This window comes from Tribolium castaneum, chromosome 5, assembly GCF_031307605.1.
Source record: "Tribolium castaneum strain GA2 chromosome 5, icTriCast1.1, whole genome shotgun sequence".
Taxonomy (NCBI): Eukaryota; Metazoa; Arthropoda; class Insecta; order Coleoptera; family Tenebrionidae; genus Tribolium; species Tribolium castaneum.
The window spans coordinates 8,166,841-8,185,256 of NC_087398.1; the positions used below are offsets into that span (position 1 = coordinate 8,166,841).

General features: G+C 35.8%; 4 protein-coding genes and 5 non-coding genes across 11 annotated transcripts; 2 read left to right on the forward strand and 7 right to left on the reverse strand.

The window, feature by feature from the left end:
- Nucleotides 1-72: 72 nt before the first annotated feature.
- On the reverse strand, nt 73-1,876 carry LOC660912 (Rho-like protein). 3 transcript variants are annotated; one of them, XM_967109.5, is made up of 5 exons: nt 1,291-1,876; nt 857-1,001; nt 663-777; nt 496-616; nt 73-443 (listed from the first exon to the last, which is right to left on the reverse strand). In XM_967109.5, exons 2-5 carry the CDS (start codon nt 997-999, stop codon nt 235-237), a joined length of 588 nt encoding a protein of 195 aa, XP_972202.1. In that variant the 5' UTR covers nt 1,000-1,001; nt 1,291-1,876; the 3' UTR covers nt 73-234. The 3 variants fall into 3 exon arrangements, with proteins under 3 accessions (XP_972202.1, XP_008200455.1, XP_008200456.1); XM_008202233.3 differs by having other exon boundaries at nt 857-1,179; XM_008202234.3 differs by having other exon boundaries at nt 857-1,199.
- Nucleotides 1,877-2,735: 859 nt separating this feature from the next.
- LOC103314927 (uncharacterized) lies at nt 2,736-3,927 on the forward strand. Its single transcript, XM_008202232.3, has 4 exons — nt 2,736-2,856; nt 3,108-3,361; nt 3,411-3,474; nt 3,521-3,927. The coding sequence occupies exons 1-4, from the start codon at nt 2,800-2,802 to the stop codon at nt 3,809-3,811; spliced, it is 666 nt and encodes a 221-aa protein (XP_008200454.1). The 5' UTR covers nt 2,736-2,799; the 3' UTR covers nt 3,812-3,927.
- Nucleotides 3,928-4,069: 142 nt separating this feature from the next.
- LOC660804 (cytoplasmic aconitate hydratase) lies at nt 4,070-13,922 on the forward strand. Its single transcript, XM_008202231.3, has 12 exons — nt 4,070-4,302; nt 4,427-4,516; nt 4,567-4,733; nt 4,782-4,927; nt 4,978-5,047; nt 5,093-5,227; nt 5,451-5,645; nt 5,695-5,866; nt 5,918-6,135; nt 9,829-10,887; nt 12,661-12,783; nt 13,412-13,922. The coding sequence occupies exons 1-12, from the start codon at nt 4,296-4,298 to the stop codon at nt 13,709-13,711; spliced, it is 2,682 nt and encodes an 893-aa protein (XP_008200453.2). The 5' UTR covers nt 4,070-4,295; the 3' UTR covers nt 13,712-13,922.
- Mir3791 (microRNA mir-3791) lies at nt 6,375-6,459 on the reverse strand. Its single transcript, NR_038749.1, is given in 1 exon segment — nt 6,375-6,459. It is a non-coding gene; the product is annotated as a microRNA mir-3791 (primary transcript).
- On the reverse strand, nt 6,590-6,674 carry Mir309c (microRNA mir-309c). The gene is given in 1 exon segment (NR_161834.1): nt 6,590-6,674. It is a non-coding gene; the product is annotated as a microRNA mir-309c (primary transcript).
- Nucleotides 6,694-6,773, reverse strand: Mir3893 (microRNA mir-3893). The gene has a single exon (NR_038752.1). It is a non-coding gene; the product is annotated as a microRNA mir-3893 (primary transcript).
- Mir309a (microRNA mir-309a) lies at nt 7,957-8,044 on the reverse strand. The gene has a single exon (NR_038682.1). It is a non-coding gene; the product is annotated as a microRNA mir-309a (primary transcript).
- Mir9d (microRNA mir-9d) lies at nt 8,185-8,277 on the reverse strand. Its single transcript, NR_038681.1, has one exon. It is a non-coding gene; the product is annotated as a microRNA mir-9d (primary transcript).
- Pgd (Phosphogluconate dehydrogenase) lies at nt 13,912-18,154 on the reverse strand. The gene is made up of 5 exons (XM_966958.4): nt 17,930-18,154; nt 16,901-17,628; nt 14,565-14,797; nt 14,244-14,517; nt 13,912-14,190 (listed from the first exon to the last, which is right to left on the reverse strand). The coding sequence occupies exons 1-5, from the start codon at nt 17,938-17,940 to the stop codon at nt 13,988-13,990; spliced, it is 1,449 nt and encodes a 482-aa protein (XP_972051.2). The 5' UTR covers nt 17,941-18,154; the 3' UTR covers nt 13,912-13,987.
- Nucleotides 18,155-18,416: the final 262 nt, after the last annotated feature.

Below are 18,416 nucleotides of genomic sequence, written 5' to 3' on the forward strand. Positions count from 1 at the left end.
ACCCTACTAAAATTAGTAATTCGGCTTCATATTAGTTGATATCATGCAAAGTTGGGTAAATAAAACAGGAGGTCAACAAAATTGCTGTTTATTCAGTGATAAAAATCGATATAATGTAATAATGCACATGAGCCGAGATTTCGTTTAAACTAATGAAATCGTCCAATATATTGCTGACTGAACCATAAATGTGAAAATACAATACGTATTTTGAATAATATCATTACTCGCATGTTATAACAAAGCACAGTTGACTTGTCTCGCTTTGATTTTGGTCTTCTTGTACGCTCGTATCGCCTCTTCGAAGACCTCCTTCAGTCCTTCCCTGGTTTTGGCAGAGCATTCGACGTATCCTTCGGCTTTGACTTTCCTTTTTAATTTTTTGCCGTCCTGGGTTGAGTAACAGTGGACACTTGGATCATCTCTGAGATCTATTTTAGTGGCTTAAACATCTCCTTGATTTATTTTACCAAAACAAGAAGTACCGAGCCATACCTACTAGAACTATGGGCGTGTGTGGATTGTGGTGCCTGACTTCTGGCACCCATTTAATTATAACGTTTTCGTAAGACGGTATAGAAGCGTCGACGGAGAAACATACAAGGAAGCATTTCGTCTAAAACAAGCCAATTATTTTTTTGGCGAGGAGTCTTATTTTTTACATTGGGGTAAGCCAGGGGGCGCAGTCTTTCGTAGTCTTCTTGGCCGGCAGTGTCCCAGAGAGTCATGTTGTATTTGACGTCGTCGACGGTGATGTCTTGCCCGTAATGTTCGAATCTTTTGAACAAATATTTTGTCGCTTATCAAAATTCCTTATACTTACTGTGCTAATAAATCAATTTTTAAATGTACTCACACTGTGGGAACATATTCTTCGGGGAACTCGTCCTTCGTGTATGAAATCAAGAGACAGGTTTTTCCCACTACACCGTCTCCGACCACTGTGACTTTAACGTTTTCGCCCGGAGGGCCGTTTTCTTCTCTCGAAGGCGTCGTCATGACTAGGACAACCGATTTAATGCAAAATTGTTTGTTTATAAAATAGAAGTTAGAGCGTTCGTGCGTGTACAGAGTATGAACCTTTATCAAATTTATATCAACACGGTGTGACGTAGAGAAGGGCGTTTCTAGGCTTTCAGTTCAGACTTGGCAAACGCTACAGTTCTCCCAGCGAAAGTCCTGCAAAGGGATAAGCACAACTTGGCCAAGTTTCAGTGGGGGTTACGAAATTTTGCCGTTTGGGCCAGTTTATTTGGGGGCACACGGAGCTAATCCACTATCTTTACTTACCTAAATTTGGAAAATTTCCCCAGTCACGTTAATCACTCATTTTCCAAAATTGGTTTGGAAATATTAAGTTCCACTAAATAATAGCACAAATCGTGGCGTTCATTATCGCTTAGGAAATTGTTATCTCGGATTATCAAGAGCCGCGCTTCACTTGTAAATTTATTGTTAGTTTATCAACCTTTCTCCGTGACGGATTGCTGGTAGCAAGATGAGCGAGTTTTTCATAAATTTATGTGACCTGTTTCCGTTAATAAAGCTCGTTTCAGTTATTTTGATAATTTCTTAATTGGAGTCATTTTCACACTGCACTATCACATCATGATTCATTTCGCTCATTCCTACACTACGTTTGCTGAATTAAATAAGCAAAGGCGAGTTAGCTCGGTATGTGGCGTTAATTATTATTATTCAGACGAAATATCTACATCAATAAGGCGAAACTATTGTTTATCGATACATTCTTCACACGTTACGTCTCTGTTTTTCATCATTTGAATTTATTTAATTCAGCAAGGACAGGAAAAACGTCACTGGCACTGAAAAATGTTAACACGTTATCTCTGCTAAGGTGCTGTTCGACAAGAAAAACAAATCAAATGCTAGAAAATCCACCATAACTCACCGGATGTGTAATAATGACTATACATTTTAAACATTCGCACTCAAGTTTTATTATGTTGCATTGTAATCTGTTGTTTAACAGTTTCGGTTATTGCATTCCTTTTAAAATATTTTGATTAATACGGGGAATTTTTTTAACACTCCACTTCTTTGTGCAAATGAGTAGTAAAAATGTGCATAAAAAGTTATTTTTTTTTAATTCATTTTTCAAATTATACCTGCGTTCAAAATATTGTGTGCTCTTTTCTTGTCGATTTTTTAGTTAAAGAATGACATCTTTCATAAATTTTTATTGTTATTTACAATATTTTGTTAAGCTAAAGTAAAAAATGTGGCAGTTATAGTGTGAAAAGGGTTGAAATATTGAAATAATAATAAGGGGTTTTGGAAGAAAAGCAGAGGAAATATAATTTTATAAATTTAAAATAAATAAGGATAATGATTGGCGCTTTTTCTTTTACGTGCTTTTGTTTAATAAAATGTTAATTAAAAAAAATAAGCGCAAAGATGGTTTGAATCGAGCGTTGAACGCATTTTATTTGAATAATAATGGTATTTTGCGCCAAAAATGCCCAAAATTTTTATCTCCTCTGATTGGGCCTGTGCTGTTTGTACCAACTGTCCTACCAACAATTTTAAAATGAAATATTCATTTTTCGCGAGTAATAACACTAACAACTAATGAATATTCTGTTTTTTGTTATATTTTTGCTTTGATTTTGTTAAAATTATTTTTTAAGGAATGAAAAAACATTTTTGTTATGATTGGCAAACCTGTGCTTTTTCAAATTATTATCAAGTCACCTATGACTTTATAGCAAATTATTTTAACCTAGGATTTTAACAATAAATGAGTTCATAGAATAAGGGTATTTAATTGATTCCAAAATGCAAGACGTGAGTGAATTTGATTTTGAAAGCGTTCTCAAGAATTATTCAATCCAGGTAAACAAATATTTTTAATTTTGAGGTCGCGCACTTTTACGCAAAAGCCCCCAAGTTTGTTACATTTTATAACATGTGAGACGAATAATGTAAACAAACTGACCACAATTGCTTCATGTCATCGAACTGGTCAACAACAAATGTAAACATCCTTATAAATGCAACAGCTTGGTATCCCAGTCCGGCTATAAAATTTCGCTTTGTTTTGTTCCGACAATAACAATGGTTTTTTCTTGATTGTTTCGCACCAGGATATCGCTTTGGAGCAGTCGTGCAAACAAAGACTGAATGATCAAGAAACATACGAGGAAACTTTGAAAACTTACAAAGAAGCTAAGGAGGAATTTTTTAAAACCGAAGACGAGCACCAAACTCTTCAAGCAAATTTTACTGAGAAACTCAATATAAATAATGCTGTTAACCAGCTGCAGATTGTCCCAAATAACATACTCAAGTCCACTAGCGACGAAATTTTGGCCATGTTTGAGGAAATGGGAAAGGATTCGTAAGTTTTTTTTTGGCTTGTACACAGGTTCCAATTTGTGATTATTTAGAGACAATTTTGTAAATCTGGTCAATAATTACCTGAAAAAGTTCCAAAATTTGGGCAGCGAATTTGTAAGTCGTAAATTAAAATTGGCACAGCCGCTCAATTTACTTTCAGGAGGAGTCAGTAGTTTTAAGAAACAAAGCCGATTGTTTTAACAAAAATGAAATTCTTGAGCACGAAATTACAGAGCGAAGAAACAGATTTGACGAAATTAAACAACGAGAAGAAGAGAGAGAAAAATTAACAGTTGATCAGTACTCAAGAAAACCATTCGAAAGTTACTTGAATGGTTGCGACACCCTCAAAGTAGATGTTTTTGAGAATGAACAGTACCTAATCCACCTCAATAAAAATATCATTTTTTTAGAGCAAAGAAACCACGAACTTAAAGTTTTCATTAATTAGAATAATTGTTTGTTGTCTTGGGTAATAAGTGAACAACCTTGAGTTTAGCGTGACGAGTGTGTAAAAATTGTTTTTGTTGCATAAATAAAAGCTTATCACCCATCACAAAATTAGAATTTTATCTGTGATTATTTGCGGCACAAATCGAATGATAATTGCCCCAATTGAACCGTGCCCCTCCTTGAGTGGCTACACCTTTCTAATATCACAACAAAAATCAAAAATCACTTTTATAAAAAATTGTGGAGCGCTGAAACTGCGCAAAAGACTCTGAAACATAACCTGTACATTTCACCATACTTTTTAAAGTTTTAATCAAATCCAATTGTTTGAATTGTGGATTGACCTCTGAAAGCAGTGATAACGTATATCAGATAATTATTTGTTAAAAAATAAGTGCGTTTTGCGGTTTTCGTGGTGGTTTTAGATCGACAAACATTTTTGTTATTCTGGCAACTGCTACGTGACGGGCAAGTTGTAAGTCATGGCTGGTGAGTAGTTATTGAAATAATTGTTATAAACTACTCTAATTATCCACCTGGACGCATAATTAACCGAAATAAAGCAAAATTTACAAAATTGTCCCAGCACTCTCCTAACCTATATCTGTTTCAGCCAACCCTTTTGACAAATATTTGAAAACTTTAACAGTAGGGTCTAAGGAGTACAAGTATTATGATTTATCGGAACTGGGGGCCCAATATGGTAAGGTTGCCTCACCTAACACCAAAAATCCAATTAAAATTATACTTTAGACCGGCTGCCCTATTCTATCAGAGTCTTGCTGGAGTCAGCGGTCAGAAACTGTGACAATTTCCAAGTTAAAGAAAACGATGTTCAAAATATCCTAAACTGGGAACAGAATCAGTCGGTGGAAGGTGGCATTGAGATACCATTCAAACCTGCAAGGGTCATTCTGCAGGTACTTTTTTTCACACGCAATTAATTCGGTAACTAATCGCACAATTAGGACTTTACGGGTGTCCCTGCAGTGGTCGACTTTGCCGCAATGCGAGACGCTGTTAAAGGTTTGGGCGGAAATCCGGAAAAAATTAATCCAAGTTGTCCTGCAGACCTCGTTATTGATCATTCTGTTCAAGTTGATTTTGCAAGATCGTGAGTTTTTTATTATTATTTAGAAAAAGTCGTAATAATGTGGTTGGCAGGCCAAGTGCGTTAAAGAAGAATGAAGATTTGGAATTTGAGCGAAATCAGGAAAGATTCACTTTTCTGAAAGTACGTTTTTTATATTGTGTTACGTATTTTAAACAGTGATTTCAGTGGGGGGCTAAAGCGTTCAATAACATGTTGATTGTGCCACCAGGGAGTGGAATTGTGCACCAAGTCAACTTGGAGTACTTGGCAAGGGTTGTTTTCACCGGGAAAGACAAGCCCATTTTGTACCCAGATACAGTGGTAAGCTTGTCCTTGTCCAATCAAAGAATAATTTATTGCAAAAAAGCTTGGCATTGGATTTATTTATGTGTTTGTACCAAAAGTGCATTAAAAATACAGAAATAACAAATTAATAATATCACGCTTTTATCAGTGACCTGTGATTTTGAACTCGAGTTATTGTTGCCAAATGCCACTACAAGCAAAACTTTATTTGAAAAATTCTTTCATTTAATTGTTTTAGGTCGGAACTGACTCGCACACGACTATGATCAACGGATTAGGTGTTCTGGGTTGGGGTGTTGGTGGTATTGAAGCTGAGGCTGTTATGTTAGGCCAATCCATCAGTATGTTACTCCCAAAGGTGGTTGGTTACAGATTGCACGGTACTTTAGGACAATATGTGACCTCCACTGATTTAGTTCTCACGATAACGAAAGTAAAAATTATGACAATTGTTTGCTTTTTGGTCAAATAAGCGTTTTCAGAATTTGAGACAATTGGGAGTTGTTGGAAAGTTTGTCGAGTTTTACGGTCCAGGAGTGGCAGCACTGTCGATCGCAGACCGTGCCACAATCGCAAATATGTGTCCCGAATATGGGGCTACTGTTGGATATTTCCCCGTTGATGAGCATTCTCTGACTTATTTGAGACAAACTAGTAATCATTGTGAATAATAAAAAATAATTTTTATTCTATTGTGGTATTTAGGTCGCCCAGATGAACAGATTAAATTGATTGAGGCGTATTTGAAAGCTACGAAGCAATTGAGAAATTATGCGAATGAAATGAGTGAACCGATTTTCAGCCAGAGCGTGAGTTTGGACTTATCAACTGTTGTCTCGTCTGTTAGCGGACCGAAACGGCCCAACGACAGAGTCTCTGTTTCAGATATGAAGAACGATTTCAGATTGTGTTTAAGCAATAAGGTACAGTACAATACTAGTTTTACGGAGTTAAATAATTTGATTCGACCAAGAAATGACTGAAAAATTCTAAGTTGATAATAAACAAGGAATTAAATAAAATAATTATTTTTATATTTTCTTAAACTTGTCTAAAAGTAGTAAAGTTGGTGGAAAGTTTGAAGAAATTTCATTCTGTCAATTATTGCACATGCCCAGCGGTCGAGCTTTGAAATGGCTCGTAAATGGTATTTGGTTGTTGGATTTGGTTAAACATGAGATGATTTCTACCCGGTGATTGTAAAAATCGCAACCACCGTAATAAAATCACCGAACGTTTAACTTGATTGACCCTTGATGATGGGGCACAAAACATCGAGACAAACTCAACCCAGTGATATCTAATTAACATCAACTGAATCGAGTTAGTCGCGATGTGATGGGCAAATGGTTTGATAATATTGTTGCGAAATTGTGGTTGGTGGTAAAACTATTGGACAAACTCTACCCAGTGATGCTTTATAATACATCAACTGAGTATGGTTTATCCAAAAGTGGTACCGAATTTTTTTGGATGTTTGAAGTAATATTTGTCCACGTTACTGACAGCTTTATGATTCAAATTTCATGTAAAGCCGTCGTAACATCGGAAAAATAAAACCAAAATTATGGAAAATCAAGTCAGTGTTCCTACCTTGAAACACGAAGTTCACTTTTTGAAATCGAGGAATAAACTGAAGAAAATTTGCGGGTTGAAGTAATTTTATATGGGGGGAAGGGTTGTTCCCCACTCTTCATTTGTAGGGGTGAGTGGGGAAAGTGCCTTTTGGAACGCCACTTTCTCTTTGTGGTTGGAAAATATTTTGATAAATTTTGCGGAAATAAATTTGATACATTTTGTTAGCATGCGTTTTTTGCAAAGTATGGTGGCTATTAAAAAAAACGAGGAAAAAAACTTGGAAGAGTTAGGGGTTTCATATAGGTACTGTTAATAGAACTGGAAGTCGAACTGAAAGTAAAAATTATTTAGATTGTTTTTTTTTTCAGAAAGCTTCGATTTTATTTGTGCGTATCTAGATTATTCTAAGGCAGAAAATAGCTTGTAAAAAAGGAACATTATTTTGTTTGACTCTAAGACAGAAAATGGCTTCCAAAAAGAAAAATCATGTTTTTTCTACCAATAACACATTTTTATGAAAAAGAAAACTTCAACTGACACTTTGCGTTTCTGGGAATTGGTTTGTTGAATTCCGGTTGAATTTTTTCGTTACACATTTACATTACACGTAACAATTTCATTTTTATAAATTTTTGCAGTGCCAAACCTATAGAAATTATCTCCAAATAAAATAATAAGCAGAAGCCAATATCTAACATTAAATAACAGTCTGATCGCATGTTTTACTAAATTTTCTGTATTTATTTCTTTCCAGTGATGACACCTTTAAATTTACCTTGTCCATGTTTTATTTCAAATTTTGCATTAACTGGGAAGTTAGGAAAACAAGGGCTAAAATATTATTTTAAATTATTTTATACACTTTTATACACTATTTCCTGTGTGTGTGTGTGTGTGTGTACACCATTAAAAATCTTTCATAATCTTATCTATTGATTGCTGCAATTAATCAAAATTCTCTGAATAGTATCGTAAAGAATTTATTTTGAACATGACTACGTTGAATAATAAAATAGAAATAATAAAATAGTATGTTGGGAATAATTAATAGACGATATTTTTTAAAGTGTTTATTATAGACCTTCATGTTTACATAATTTATGCCATTCCAACTAATTATAACGTAATTTATTCACTCTGCATTGTTACACTTTTTCAGCGATGACTTTTAGCTAAAACCATTGGACAAACTGAACCCAGTGATGTTTTTTTTATCATCAGCCGAGTCGAGTTCATCTAACAGATTAGCGTTTTTCTTCTCCAAGTTTGAATTTTGTTGAAAGTTCACAAATACAGTAAGGCAACTACGGCTGTGATACGTTTAATGAAATCACACATCACACCTGTAGTTCCTTAAATGCATTATGCGAAATAAAGTCTTCAGAACGTAGCGTTGCCAACCACATATTTCTTTGGTGAATCTAGCTTTATGACTTATAAAGTTAATCATAAGTTAGATCACCAAAGAAATATAAAGTAGACGTATTTGTACGGGTGCACTAACCACTTTCTTGCGTTAATTTACTTCGTATGTTTATATAGTTGCAAGGGCCATTCCTCCCACTACTGCTCTTATCATGGCCATTATCAAAATTTTAATGTATATTCAAGACAGTCAAAGGTTTTTCCTATGCCCATCTTGCAAAAAATTAGACTTGTGAAGGTGTTGCCATTTTAATGCATAACTCTTTTTTTAGTCTATTTCGTGGTACTTTTGTGATACTGAACTTAATCATGTTTTTAATGGGACAGTTGAGGATTATTGGTACTTGTTGATAATGTCGATGTTTGGAACCACTATTTCCACTGAAATAAATATTTACTATTTAACATTGCCCTCTGATAAAGCGAGATATCTTCGAAACACAATCAAAATTGAGCTTATTAGTACAAAATTGTAATTATTTATCTTACTGAGTTAAACATAATTTTCAGAAATAATGAAACTTTACATTTTTCTCTGCATTTTTCTGAGAGACAGTCGACTGGGGCCATAAATATTACTATAATTTCTCTTTCTGGGAAAATATCGACTGGGCAATAATCTCTAATCCCGAAGAGGCGTCTCGCTGTGTTAATCTCGAGGTTTCATGATTTTCTGTTACAGAGTCAAAACATGATAGAACTTGTCTCTTGACCTTAAAAACACTTCAGTGCCATTAGTAAATTTTATGATGTTCTGATAAAGCATTTTTATAATAAAAATGTCTATTAATTTGCTTTAGAAACTGTGTTATAAATGACAAAAATTAAATATGAGTGAACAAAACTGGAAATGTGAGGTCAAACCGAAGTAAGTTTTAAAACACATCTTTTTTTATTTCAACTGAAGGAATAAAAATGAAAATCTTTGAAAACTGGAAAACTTACAAGGAATTATAGATTTTAAAGGATTTAAAAAAAAACTGTGTTTGAAAACCATCTAATGTTTTTCGTTTAAAAATCATTAATAAAAACTGCCTTATTACACTTACTAGTTCTTTTGAATTAAGAAATATTCGATCTTTTGCCATCTTTAGCATGGATTTTGGTAGTTACATGATGACGCTTAACAAACATTTAAAAAAAATATGTCTATTTTTCACTGTTAGATGTAGAATAATGTGTACTTAAGTATCCATGCTCTGTAAATTTTTACTTTTAGTTTGACTTCCAATAACACACCCTATTATAAAAATCTTATTTCATCTTTATCACTTATTGCCATCGAATTGTTACGAAATATACCATTACTTTTTTCTTTTAATTATATTTTTTATTGATTTGTTGTCTTTTGAGTTAAATAATAATGAACTGAATATCAAAATGACTCGTATAAAAAGAACAGATAAGTTTACAATTGACATTACACTGAGTTTTTCGTGAAATTTTCCATAATCCGCTTAGACTTGGTTATTCAAAACCAATAAACTTTCACATTTTCAAAATTGCAGCCCACAATTAAAACCTCGTTAAGCCCTACGCCAGACAGTCGACCGACTTTCTAATCTCAATAACCAAATATTTATTTGCATCAAAACAATTTCAATTTTTTCCAGATCGGTTTCAAGGGCTTCGGCATCCCCGAAGCCAAACTCAACACCGAAGCCAAATTCATGTACAACGGCTCGCAATACACGATCCGCCACGGCAGCGTAATAATCGCAGCAATAACCTCGTGCACAAACACAAGCAATCCCAGCGTGATGCTGGGGGCCGGCCTCTTGGCCAAGAACGCGGTGGCTGCCGGCCTCACCGTCGCCCCTTACATCAAAACGAGCCTTTCCCCCGGCTCGGGGGTCGTCACTTACTACCTCCAGGAGTCCAAAGTCATCGACGCCCTAACCCAGCTCGGGTTCGACATCGTGGGCTACGGCTGCATGACCTGCATTGGCAACAGCGGCGGCATTGACGAAAACATTGTCAATGCAATCGAGCAAAACGATTTAGTTTGTTGTGGCGTACTTTCCGGGAATAGAAATTTCGAAGGGCGGATTCACCCAAACACGCGGGCTAATTACTTAGCGAGTCCGCTCCTAGTCATAGCCTATGCCATTGCGGGCACGGTGGACATAGACTTTGAGAAGGAGCCTTTGGGGAAACGGCCGGACGGGTCTCCGGTCTTTTTGCGCGAAATTTGGCCGATGAGGAAGGAAATTCATGCAGTGGAGCAACAATATGTGATCCCGGCAATGTTCCAGCAGGTGTATTCGCGAATTCAGTTGGGTTCGTCAAGTTGGCAATCGTTGAATGCACCTTCTGGGATTTTGTACCCCTGGTCTGACAGTTCCACCTACATTAAAAAACCGCCGTTTTTCGACGGGATGACGAAGCAGTTGCCCCCAATGCAGCCCATTTCGGGGGCCAGGGTTTTGCTCTATTTGGGGGATTCGGTCACCACTGACCACATTAGCCCTGCCGGCTCCATTGGACGGAACAGTCCAGCTGCGCGGTATTTGGCCCAGAATGGGTTAACTCCGCGCGAATTTAATTCTTATGGGTCGCGAAGGGGCAACGATGCTATTATGGCAAGGGGCACTTTCGCTAATATACGACTGGTTAACAAGTTTATGAGTAATGCAGGCCCGAAGACTGTGTATTTGCCCACAAATGAGGAGGTAAATAATTGGATTTCGCAGCGGCAGAGCTTACATTCACTTGAAATTATTTGCTACATTAGCCAGCGAGTTGGTTAGTTTGTAAACTAGCTAAAGCATTGGTTATTTTTTGTTACGAAATTCAAGAAAATTAGTCAAGATTTTTGGGCTAGATTGTAAACTAGTCGCTACTTTATTTAGTTGAAATTGCATTTTCTATTAAAATACACACAGTTGTGGACAAAATAAAATGGGATAAAAGGAATCTCCTACTTAAAAAATGATCAACGAAATCATATTTCAATTCATCTTGAGTTAAAAAAAATAAATTACACTTTCCCTTAAGTTTTATTAAGCGCTAAATTTTTGTTTAAGTGGACCTTTTTACCACTTAGCAGTACCTTAGTCTCTTTTGCTTCAAAAAATATTTTTTTGTACCTAAATATGCTGCTGTTATTAAGAAAAAATACACACTATAGCGCAACAACTCTTTAAGCTATAGACCAGTGATCTTCAACCTTTTTACTTTTGCGGAACTTTACAGTTTAAATAAAACCCAAAGCAAAAACCTACAATAATGGTGTCTGTGCTTAATAATGTTATGCTGTTTTGCTGAAAACTGTAAAAATTGACACTGATATACAATGTACATAATTCTTTTTTTAACGGCCGATCAATATTTTCTTCTAAATTAAAATTCTAAATTTTAAACTTCCATATCAAGGAAACAATTGACGGAAAAAATCGGCACTGCTAAAATCTTTCAGTGCTTGAAATCATTGGAAATCGTTTTCCATAGATTGACCTTCGAAATTATTGCTTTAATTCTGTTATTAACTTCAAAATATTTGTTGTTGCTACTTGTGATTTAAATTGAAAAAGTGTCAGCAAGATATTATGTCACTTTGCATCCACTTCTTGTTTTTATTTTTTTATTGTTATTTTTATCTCTCAGCTTCTAGAATCGAATTAGAACTTTTCCAAGTGATATCCATCATATCTTTGTGTGTCTTATGCCTCAATTCATAATCCCTTAAAAAATAATTTAAATAACTCAAAATTTAAATCCCTTAATTTGATGGTAGGGATAAATAAAGACTATAAGTACAAAAAGAAATATTTTAAATTTAAATTGCCAGGGAAAATTATATTAGAAGAAATAATCTGTGATACAAACAAATACATAATAAATAATAATATAATACATGGTAATTATTCAGTTTTTATTAATCTATATTAAAGGAAAATGTGTGATTTGCGAATTTATACCTATAATTTATTTGCCACTTTAAATTTAATTCCAATTTCCTTTCTTCTAGTTTTAGCCGATTTGGTTCTTATCACTAATATTAATTTATTACGACTTTTATACACTTAAACGAATTTATTTACAAGCTGTATTAGCTGTAGAATGTAAGAAGTTCTGGGCTGTAGCAGATTATAAGAATACCCAATATTCAATTTTATAGAAAATCTGCAACAATACTTGTCTTATTTTTTTGTCCACAACTGCATGTACTGAGGATTTTATTTGACAACATCACATATTTAAAAAAATATTTATCAATGCATTACTAGAGTTGTAAGATCTTTATTGTATTATGTGGTTAACAGTTTATTTCGCTGCACCTTACATAACACAGAACACTATTAATTGTATTGTCCTATGTTCAGTTTTAAAAAGTCCATGTCAATGCATTACAAACAGATCCACAGAAACGCCAATGTTCAGCGGAATAAAATCTTTACTGTTTAATAATAATTCAGGTGATGAGGTTTTAACTTGTTTTGCAGATGGATGTTTTTGATTGTGCCGAGAGGTACAAGAGTGCCAAGACCCCGCTGATTATATTAGCTGGAAAGGATTACGGGTCCGGCTCCAGCAGGGATTGGGCGGCCAAGGGACCCTACTTGTTGGTAAGTTGCGAAAACAAGTATTCAATTTTACCTGAAAGGTCACCAACAACTTGTGGCTAATGAGGGTTTTATGATTTTCGGGGAAGTGATTTTATTGAAGTCTCATTTAATGACGTGTCTGGCTGTAAAATGATAATTTGCTGGAGTTTCCTTCACAGGCGACGACTTTATTATAGACAAAACTTTCCAAAAATACTCAAGAAACTCGAGCCAAACTAATTAGGAAACTGTTTTCTACTGGTTTTTCACCCTATATCCCCCAGTTTCGGACGCTTCTGATTAAAAATTTTTACATTTGATTCCCGAATTCACTTAGGTTTATAAATCAACTACCAAATAGTGAAAGCTCGCTAAAAAACGCCCTCCTTTTCGGGGGTGTAGCTCCCTTACGAATTATTTTTCGATACATGTTCATGGGAATCTTTTGTCTTAAAATTGAATATTCTGTCGCCTGTTTAAAATTGTAACAATAAAAACGGAACAGCTGTATTTAAATTTGGAGTGATGTTGCAGCTTTGTTGAAATAATTGGCGTAATTTCCATTTGGAAAAAAGCAAAACAATCGTTACGTGATTGCAGTTAATTCCAAGCCTCGACTAAAAATTTCCTGATTGTTTTTGTTTTTCAGGGAGTGCGTGCCGTAATTGCTGAGTCATTCGAACGAATTCATCGCTCGAATTTGGTGGGTATGGGGATTATTCCTCTCCAATTCTTGCCGAACGAAACGGCCGAAAGTCTCGGCCTAACAGGAAAGGAAATTTACAATATCGAAATCCCGGCCGATTTAAAACCGGGACAAAACATTAAAATTTCCACAGATACGGGCAAAACGTTCAATGTCGTTTTGCGATTCGATACTGAGGTTGACTTATTGTTCTACAAACACGGCGGTATCTTGAATTACATGATCAGGAAAATCGTAGCGTAATCAAAAGGGTTTTGGTAAACATTTTTCAATGGATTGGAAGTTATATTTTATTACTTAATCTAGTACAAAATATTGTTGGAAGTAAGCTCAGTTTTATTGTTGAGGGTTTATATTTTTGTGTGGGCTTCTTTACTTAGTTGTTATATATTTTTAACAATGTTACACTTTTATATAAATTGATGATAATAATAAACCATCACTTTTACAACAATACTGTATTAAAATAGCTCTTTTACAAACAACCTTAAAAACACTGGGAAATAATTTATAAAAAAATTAAGCATTGTAAGACGATGACGAGACGTTTCCACCATGACCGGTCCAATTAGTGTGGACAAATTTACCCTCTTGCCCCAATAACTCGTAAGTGTGGGCCCCAAAATAATCCCGTTGGGCTTGCAACAAATTTGCAGGTAGCCGTTCGGAGCGATAACCATCATAAAACGCCAAAGCTGTACTGAGAGCAGGAGTTGGCACTCCTGAAAAACGTTATTTGAAACTGGAACCCTACTATTTACCTATTTTAATTTACCTAATTTAATTGCCGTCGAAACAACATTCCTCCACGCATTTTGCGACCGTGTGATCGCATTTAGGAAGAAAGGGGCCAAAAGCAGCGACTTCAAACTCGGATCTCTATCGAAGGCGAGTTTGATTTGCCCCAAGAACACCGATCTAATGATGCAACCTCCGCGCCACATGAGGGCAATTGACCCGTAGTCGAGGTCCCAGTTGTGCACTCCTGCAGCTTCACGCAATAACATGAAGCCTTGGGCGTATGACACAATTTTGCTGGCGTACAGTGCCTGCAAAAGCCGATTAAATTGAGTTTATTTGCGAAATGGGGAAAAACCTGGCGCAGTTCGTCCAGGAATTGGTCGACGTTTCCGGTGAATTTGGCGGTGGGGCCTGGGAGGACTTTGCTGGCTGTGATTCTTTCATTTTTGAGGGCCGATAGGCAGCGGCTGAAAACGGCTTCGCCGATTAGGGTCACGGGCATGCCGTAGTTCAGCGCCGCGATGGCTGTCCACTTGCCGGTGCCTTTCTGGCCGGCGGTGTCGCGGATTTTTGGCAGCAAATATTTGCCTAAAAAGTGGGAAATATCAGCTGATTTTTGTTCCTTAATGAAACAAGTGAGGTCTTGGAAACTATTGCTTATGAACTTAAAATTAAATTCTCATAATGTAAAGTTCTACTCTTCTTGCCAAATAAACGTATCTATGATGTGGAAATTAAAGCCTTTTCATTGTGCAAACATCACCGAGCAATTAACTAAATGTTCTCGGATTGATGATAACTAACAAAGATTTAAAATTTACTAATTATGTATCACCTGTTATTAAAAAATGTAAAGTCGTTTTAAACCGCTACTGCAATCATCCTAAATTTTAAACTTTAGAAAAAGCATTCTCACTGTTAAATAAACCTTGTCGATGGCACATGTTTTTTTGTAAAAATAATAAAATTGACCTTTCTTCCCTTTAAAAAAATAAAGTTAGCCTTTGTTATCCTCAAAACACATGGGGCAAAAATAAAAAAACATCAGACAGAAAGATATTATCTAATTTTTGGTGAAAACCCGGAGCCGCTCCGAGCAACGTTTCCGGCTACAGACGCATTTCAATGTTTTTTTTTTTTGATAAAAAAATCGTAACTCGAAAACTAAAAGTCGTGGAGCAAAACAGCTTGTTCCGTTGAATTCTACGGCTCATTTTGTGTATTATACCACCATTTTTACAACACTAGCTTAGTCGAGAACTGATTTACAAGCTTATTTTAATTTGAAAAATGGTGGATGCGCCGAGTTATTTATTAAAAAATTCATAACTCAAAAATTAGAAGTCGTAGAGCAAACCGGTTTGTTCCATTGAATTCTGCTGGTCATCCAGGTATTAAATCAGCTTTTTGCAAAATAGAAAATTTAATTTTTTGCCTAAAATTTAGTGCAGTCACTTGCCTTCACAAAACTCAAAAAAATATTTTTTTAAATTCGTTTAAGCAAAGTTTTTTGGCCTTTACCATCCTATCGAGAGGAAAAAAAAGCATATACCAACTTTCAATAAGTTGTGATGAATAGTTTGTAAATGTGTCCACACTTTTTAACGACCCTGTATAACGTATAACAAATACTTGAAATTTTTTATTCTGGAAAGTCAGTGTTTACATTCAAGAGTAAAGTTAAGAATTTGCTATTTAATAGTTAACTTTGTTTAATGACTAATGAGCTAACTAAAGAATTTTTTTCCTGTATAATTTTTTACAGCATTCTTTGTTACTTTTTTTGAGAGAATGTCATGGTTTTTCTTTTTAGTTTTTAGGTAATTTCTGAATTTATTTTTAAGTCCTATATTGTTTATTATACTATTATTATTATTAGTATTATTTCTATTAATTTTCCTTCGAGGTTGTCGAATAACTCATCTGTTTATTATTGTTGAATTTTATTTAATAAAAACCCTTTGATATTATTATTATTATTAAATAAAAAATGTATGAGATTCATTTACAAAGGTTAAAACAAAAATGGTCAAAAAAATTTGCAACAACAAAGATAGTTTTTCGAAAATTGCATTTTTTATTATTATTATTATTATTATTATTATTATTATTATTATTATTATGTATACCAGTATTCGAAGAACAAAATAAGTGGTTTTAAACTCTTCTACTTAACAAGGAATTTTGTTTATGTTATACATATGTTATACAGTTAAAAAAACGTATCAGTTTCATCAGTTTCATGGATATTTTCGTAGAAATAGGCAATCAACAATTTATATTATTATTACATACGAGCTATCTATACTAATAAAAAAAGTCAAATTCTATGAATAAATTACGAAACTGCAAAAGTCTCATTGAGTCGCACATTCAAGCGATTGCATTTTATTTTTTGCTAAAATAATTTTTATTATTTTGTAATTTTCACCTTTGCCTTTTTGGTTTAAATTTTGGAAAAGACTTGCAATTTATTCTTGTTTTTGAGATATGTATTACACGTGATTCTATTTTACTTCTCATTTCTCTATTGTTTTGGCAATTTTAAGCTGACACAGGTAACTTTTTTATGTTTATCACGTTCCTAATCAGACTTAGAAAGTGTATCTAAACAGGCAATTAAATCGTGGTTGCAACATTTGCACGCCCACAAATTAAAAACGGTGCAAAATTTCGCCACCATTGACTAACCATCAGTATCCTTAAAACCCATGATATCCTTGGTGATATCGATTAGAAAACTGTCCAACTCTCCCTTGTTCCACTCGGCGAAGGTCTTGGCCATCTTCCCCTGGTCGACCCCTATGGCCTGCATCATATGGTACACCTCCCCGATCAGCTGCATGTCCCCATACTCGATCCCATTGTGCACCATCTTGACGAAATGCCCAGCCCCGTCGTTCCCGACCCAGTCGCAGCAGGGCTGCCCGTCGGTCTTCGCCGCCACGCTCTGGAAAATGTCCTTGATGTAGGGCCAGGCCTCCTTGTTGCCCCCCGGCATGAGGCTGGGGCCGTAGCGCGCCCCGTCCTCGCCGCCCGAGACGCCGGCCCCCACGAATCTGATCCCCTTGGCCCGCAAGTCCTTGCAGCGGCGCTCCGAGTCCTGGTACTCGGAGTTGCCGCCGTCGATGATGATGTCCCCTTTCTGCAGGTGGGGCACCAGCTGGTCGATGAAGCTGTCCACGGCGTCGCCGGCCTTCACCAGCATCATGACTCGGCGGGGCGTCTTCAGCTTGGAGACCAAGTCAGGGATGGACTCCGCCCCGATGATGCTCTTGCCCTTGGCTTCGTTGGCCAGGAAAGCGTGGACTTTTTCCACAGAGCGGTTGAAGGCGACCACGGTGAAGCCGTGGTCGGCCATGTTCAGGATGAGGTTTTGCCCCATGACTGCCAGGCCTATTAACCCGATGTCCCCCTTGCTGAAACAGCGATTTTTTCCGTGATTTTGTCATTGTCAGCGAGTGAGGTGCAAAAGGTGAATCTGGCCTTGGGGGCAAGTGCCCCACTTTTACTTCGCCTCAAGATTTGAGGTTATATTGATTGATAATAGTTTTATTTTTGAAAAATTGCGTTTTGTGATGAGATCACCATACAATCAAAAAACCCCTTCCCTCCACCAATCATGATGCGGCAAAAAAATCGGACCAATCAGAAGTTAGGTACCCAAAAATTTCAATTCAAAAATCGTAGTTTTTCAAAAAAATATAACAAAATTCGTACCCTTGTGCCATCGCAAGTTTTTTGGCGCTGTTTTCCAATAAAAATCACTAATTGACTGCGTGAACTACACTTGTGTGTGTGTGCACGTAAACTGATAGAAACTGCGGTTATAAACTAAAACCGCCTTAACTTTGGTTAATTGTTGAATCTAGTCGAATCATAATAATCATTCCGGTGCCCCTCTATCGTGGAAAGTCACATTGAAATGTATGCATTGAAGGTCAATGATAAAATACTGAAATACACTCGGATGGGACTGATAAATTGATAATGAAAAATGGTTTAGGTGTTCTTATTTTCGGCAACTTGCAATTCATTAGGTTTGTTGGGTGGGTTTCTTGGTCAAGGACTTATTCAGAGTCCTTGAATATGGGCATGGTTATTTATAGATAGAACACTTGAAAAATAAAAACACAATTTCTTTTCTTTTTTAAGAAATCTCCATAAATGTACTTAAAACTTTTTAAAAAACGCAAAACAAGCTTTA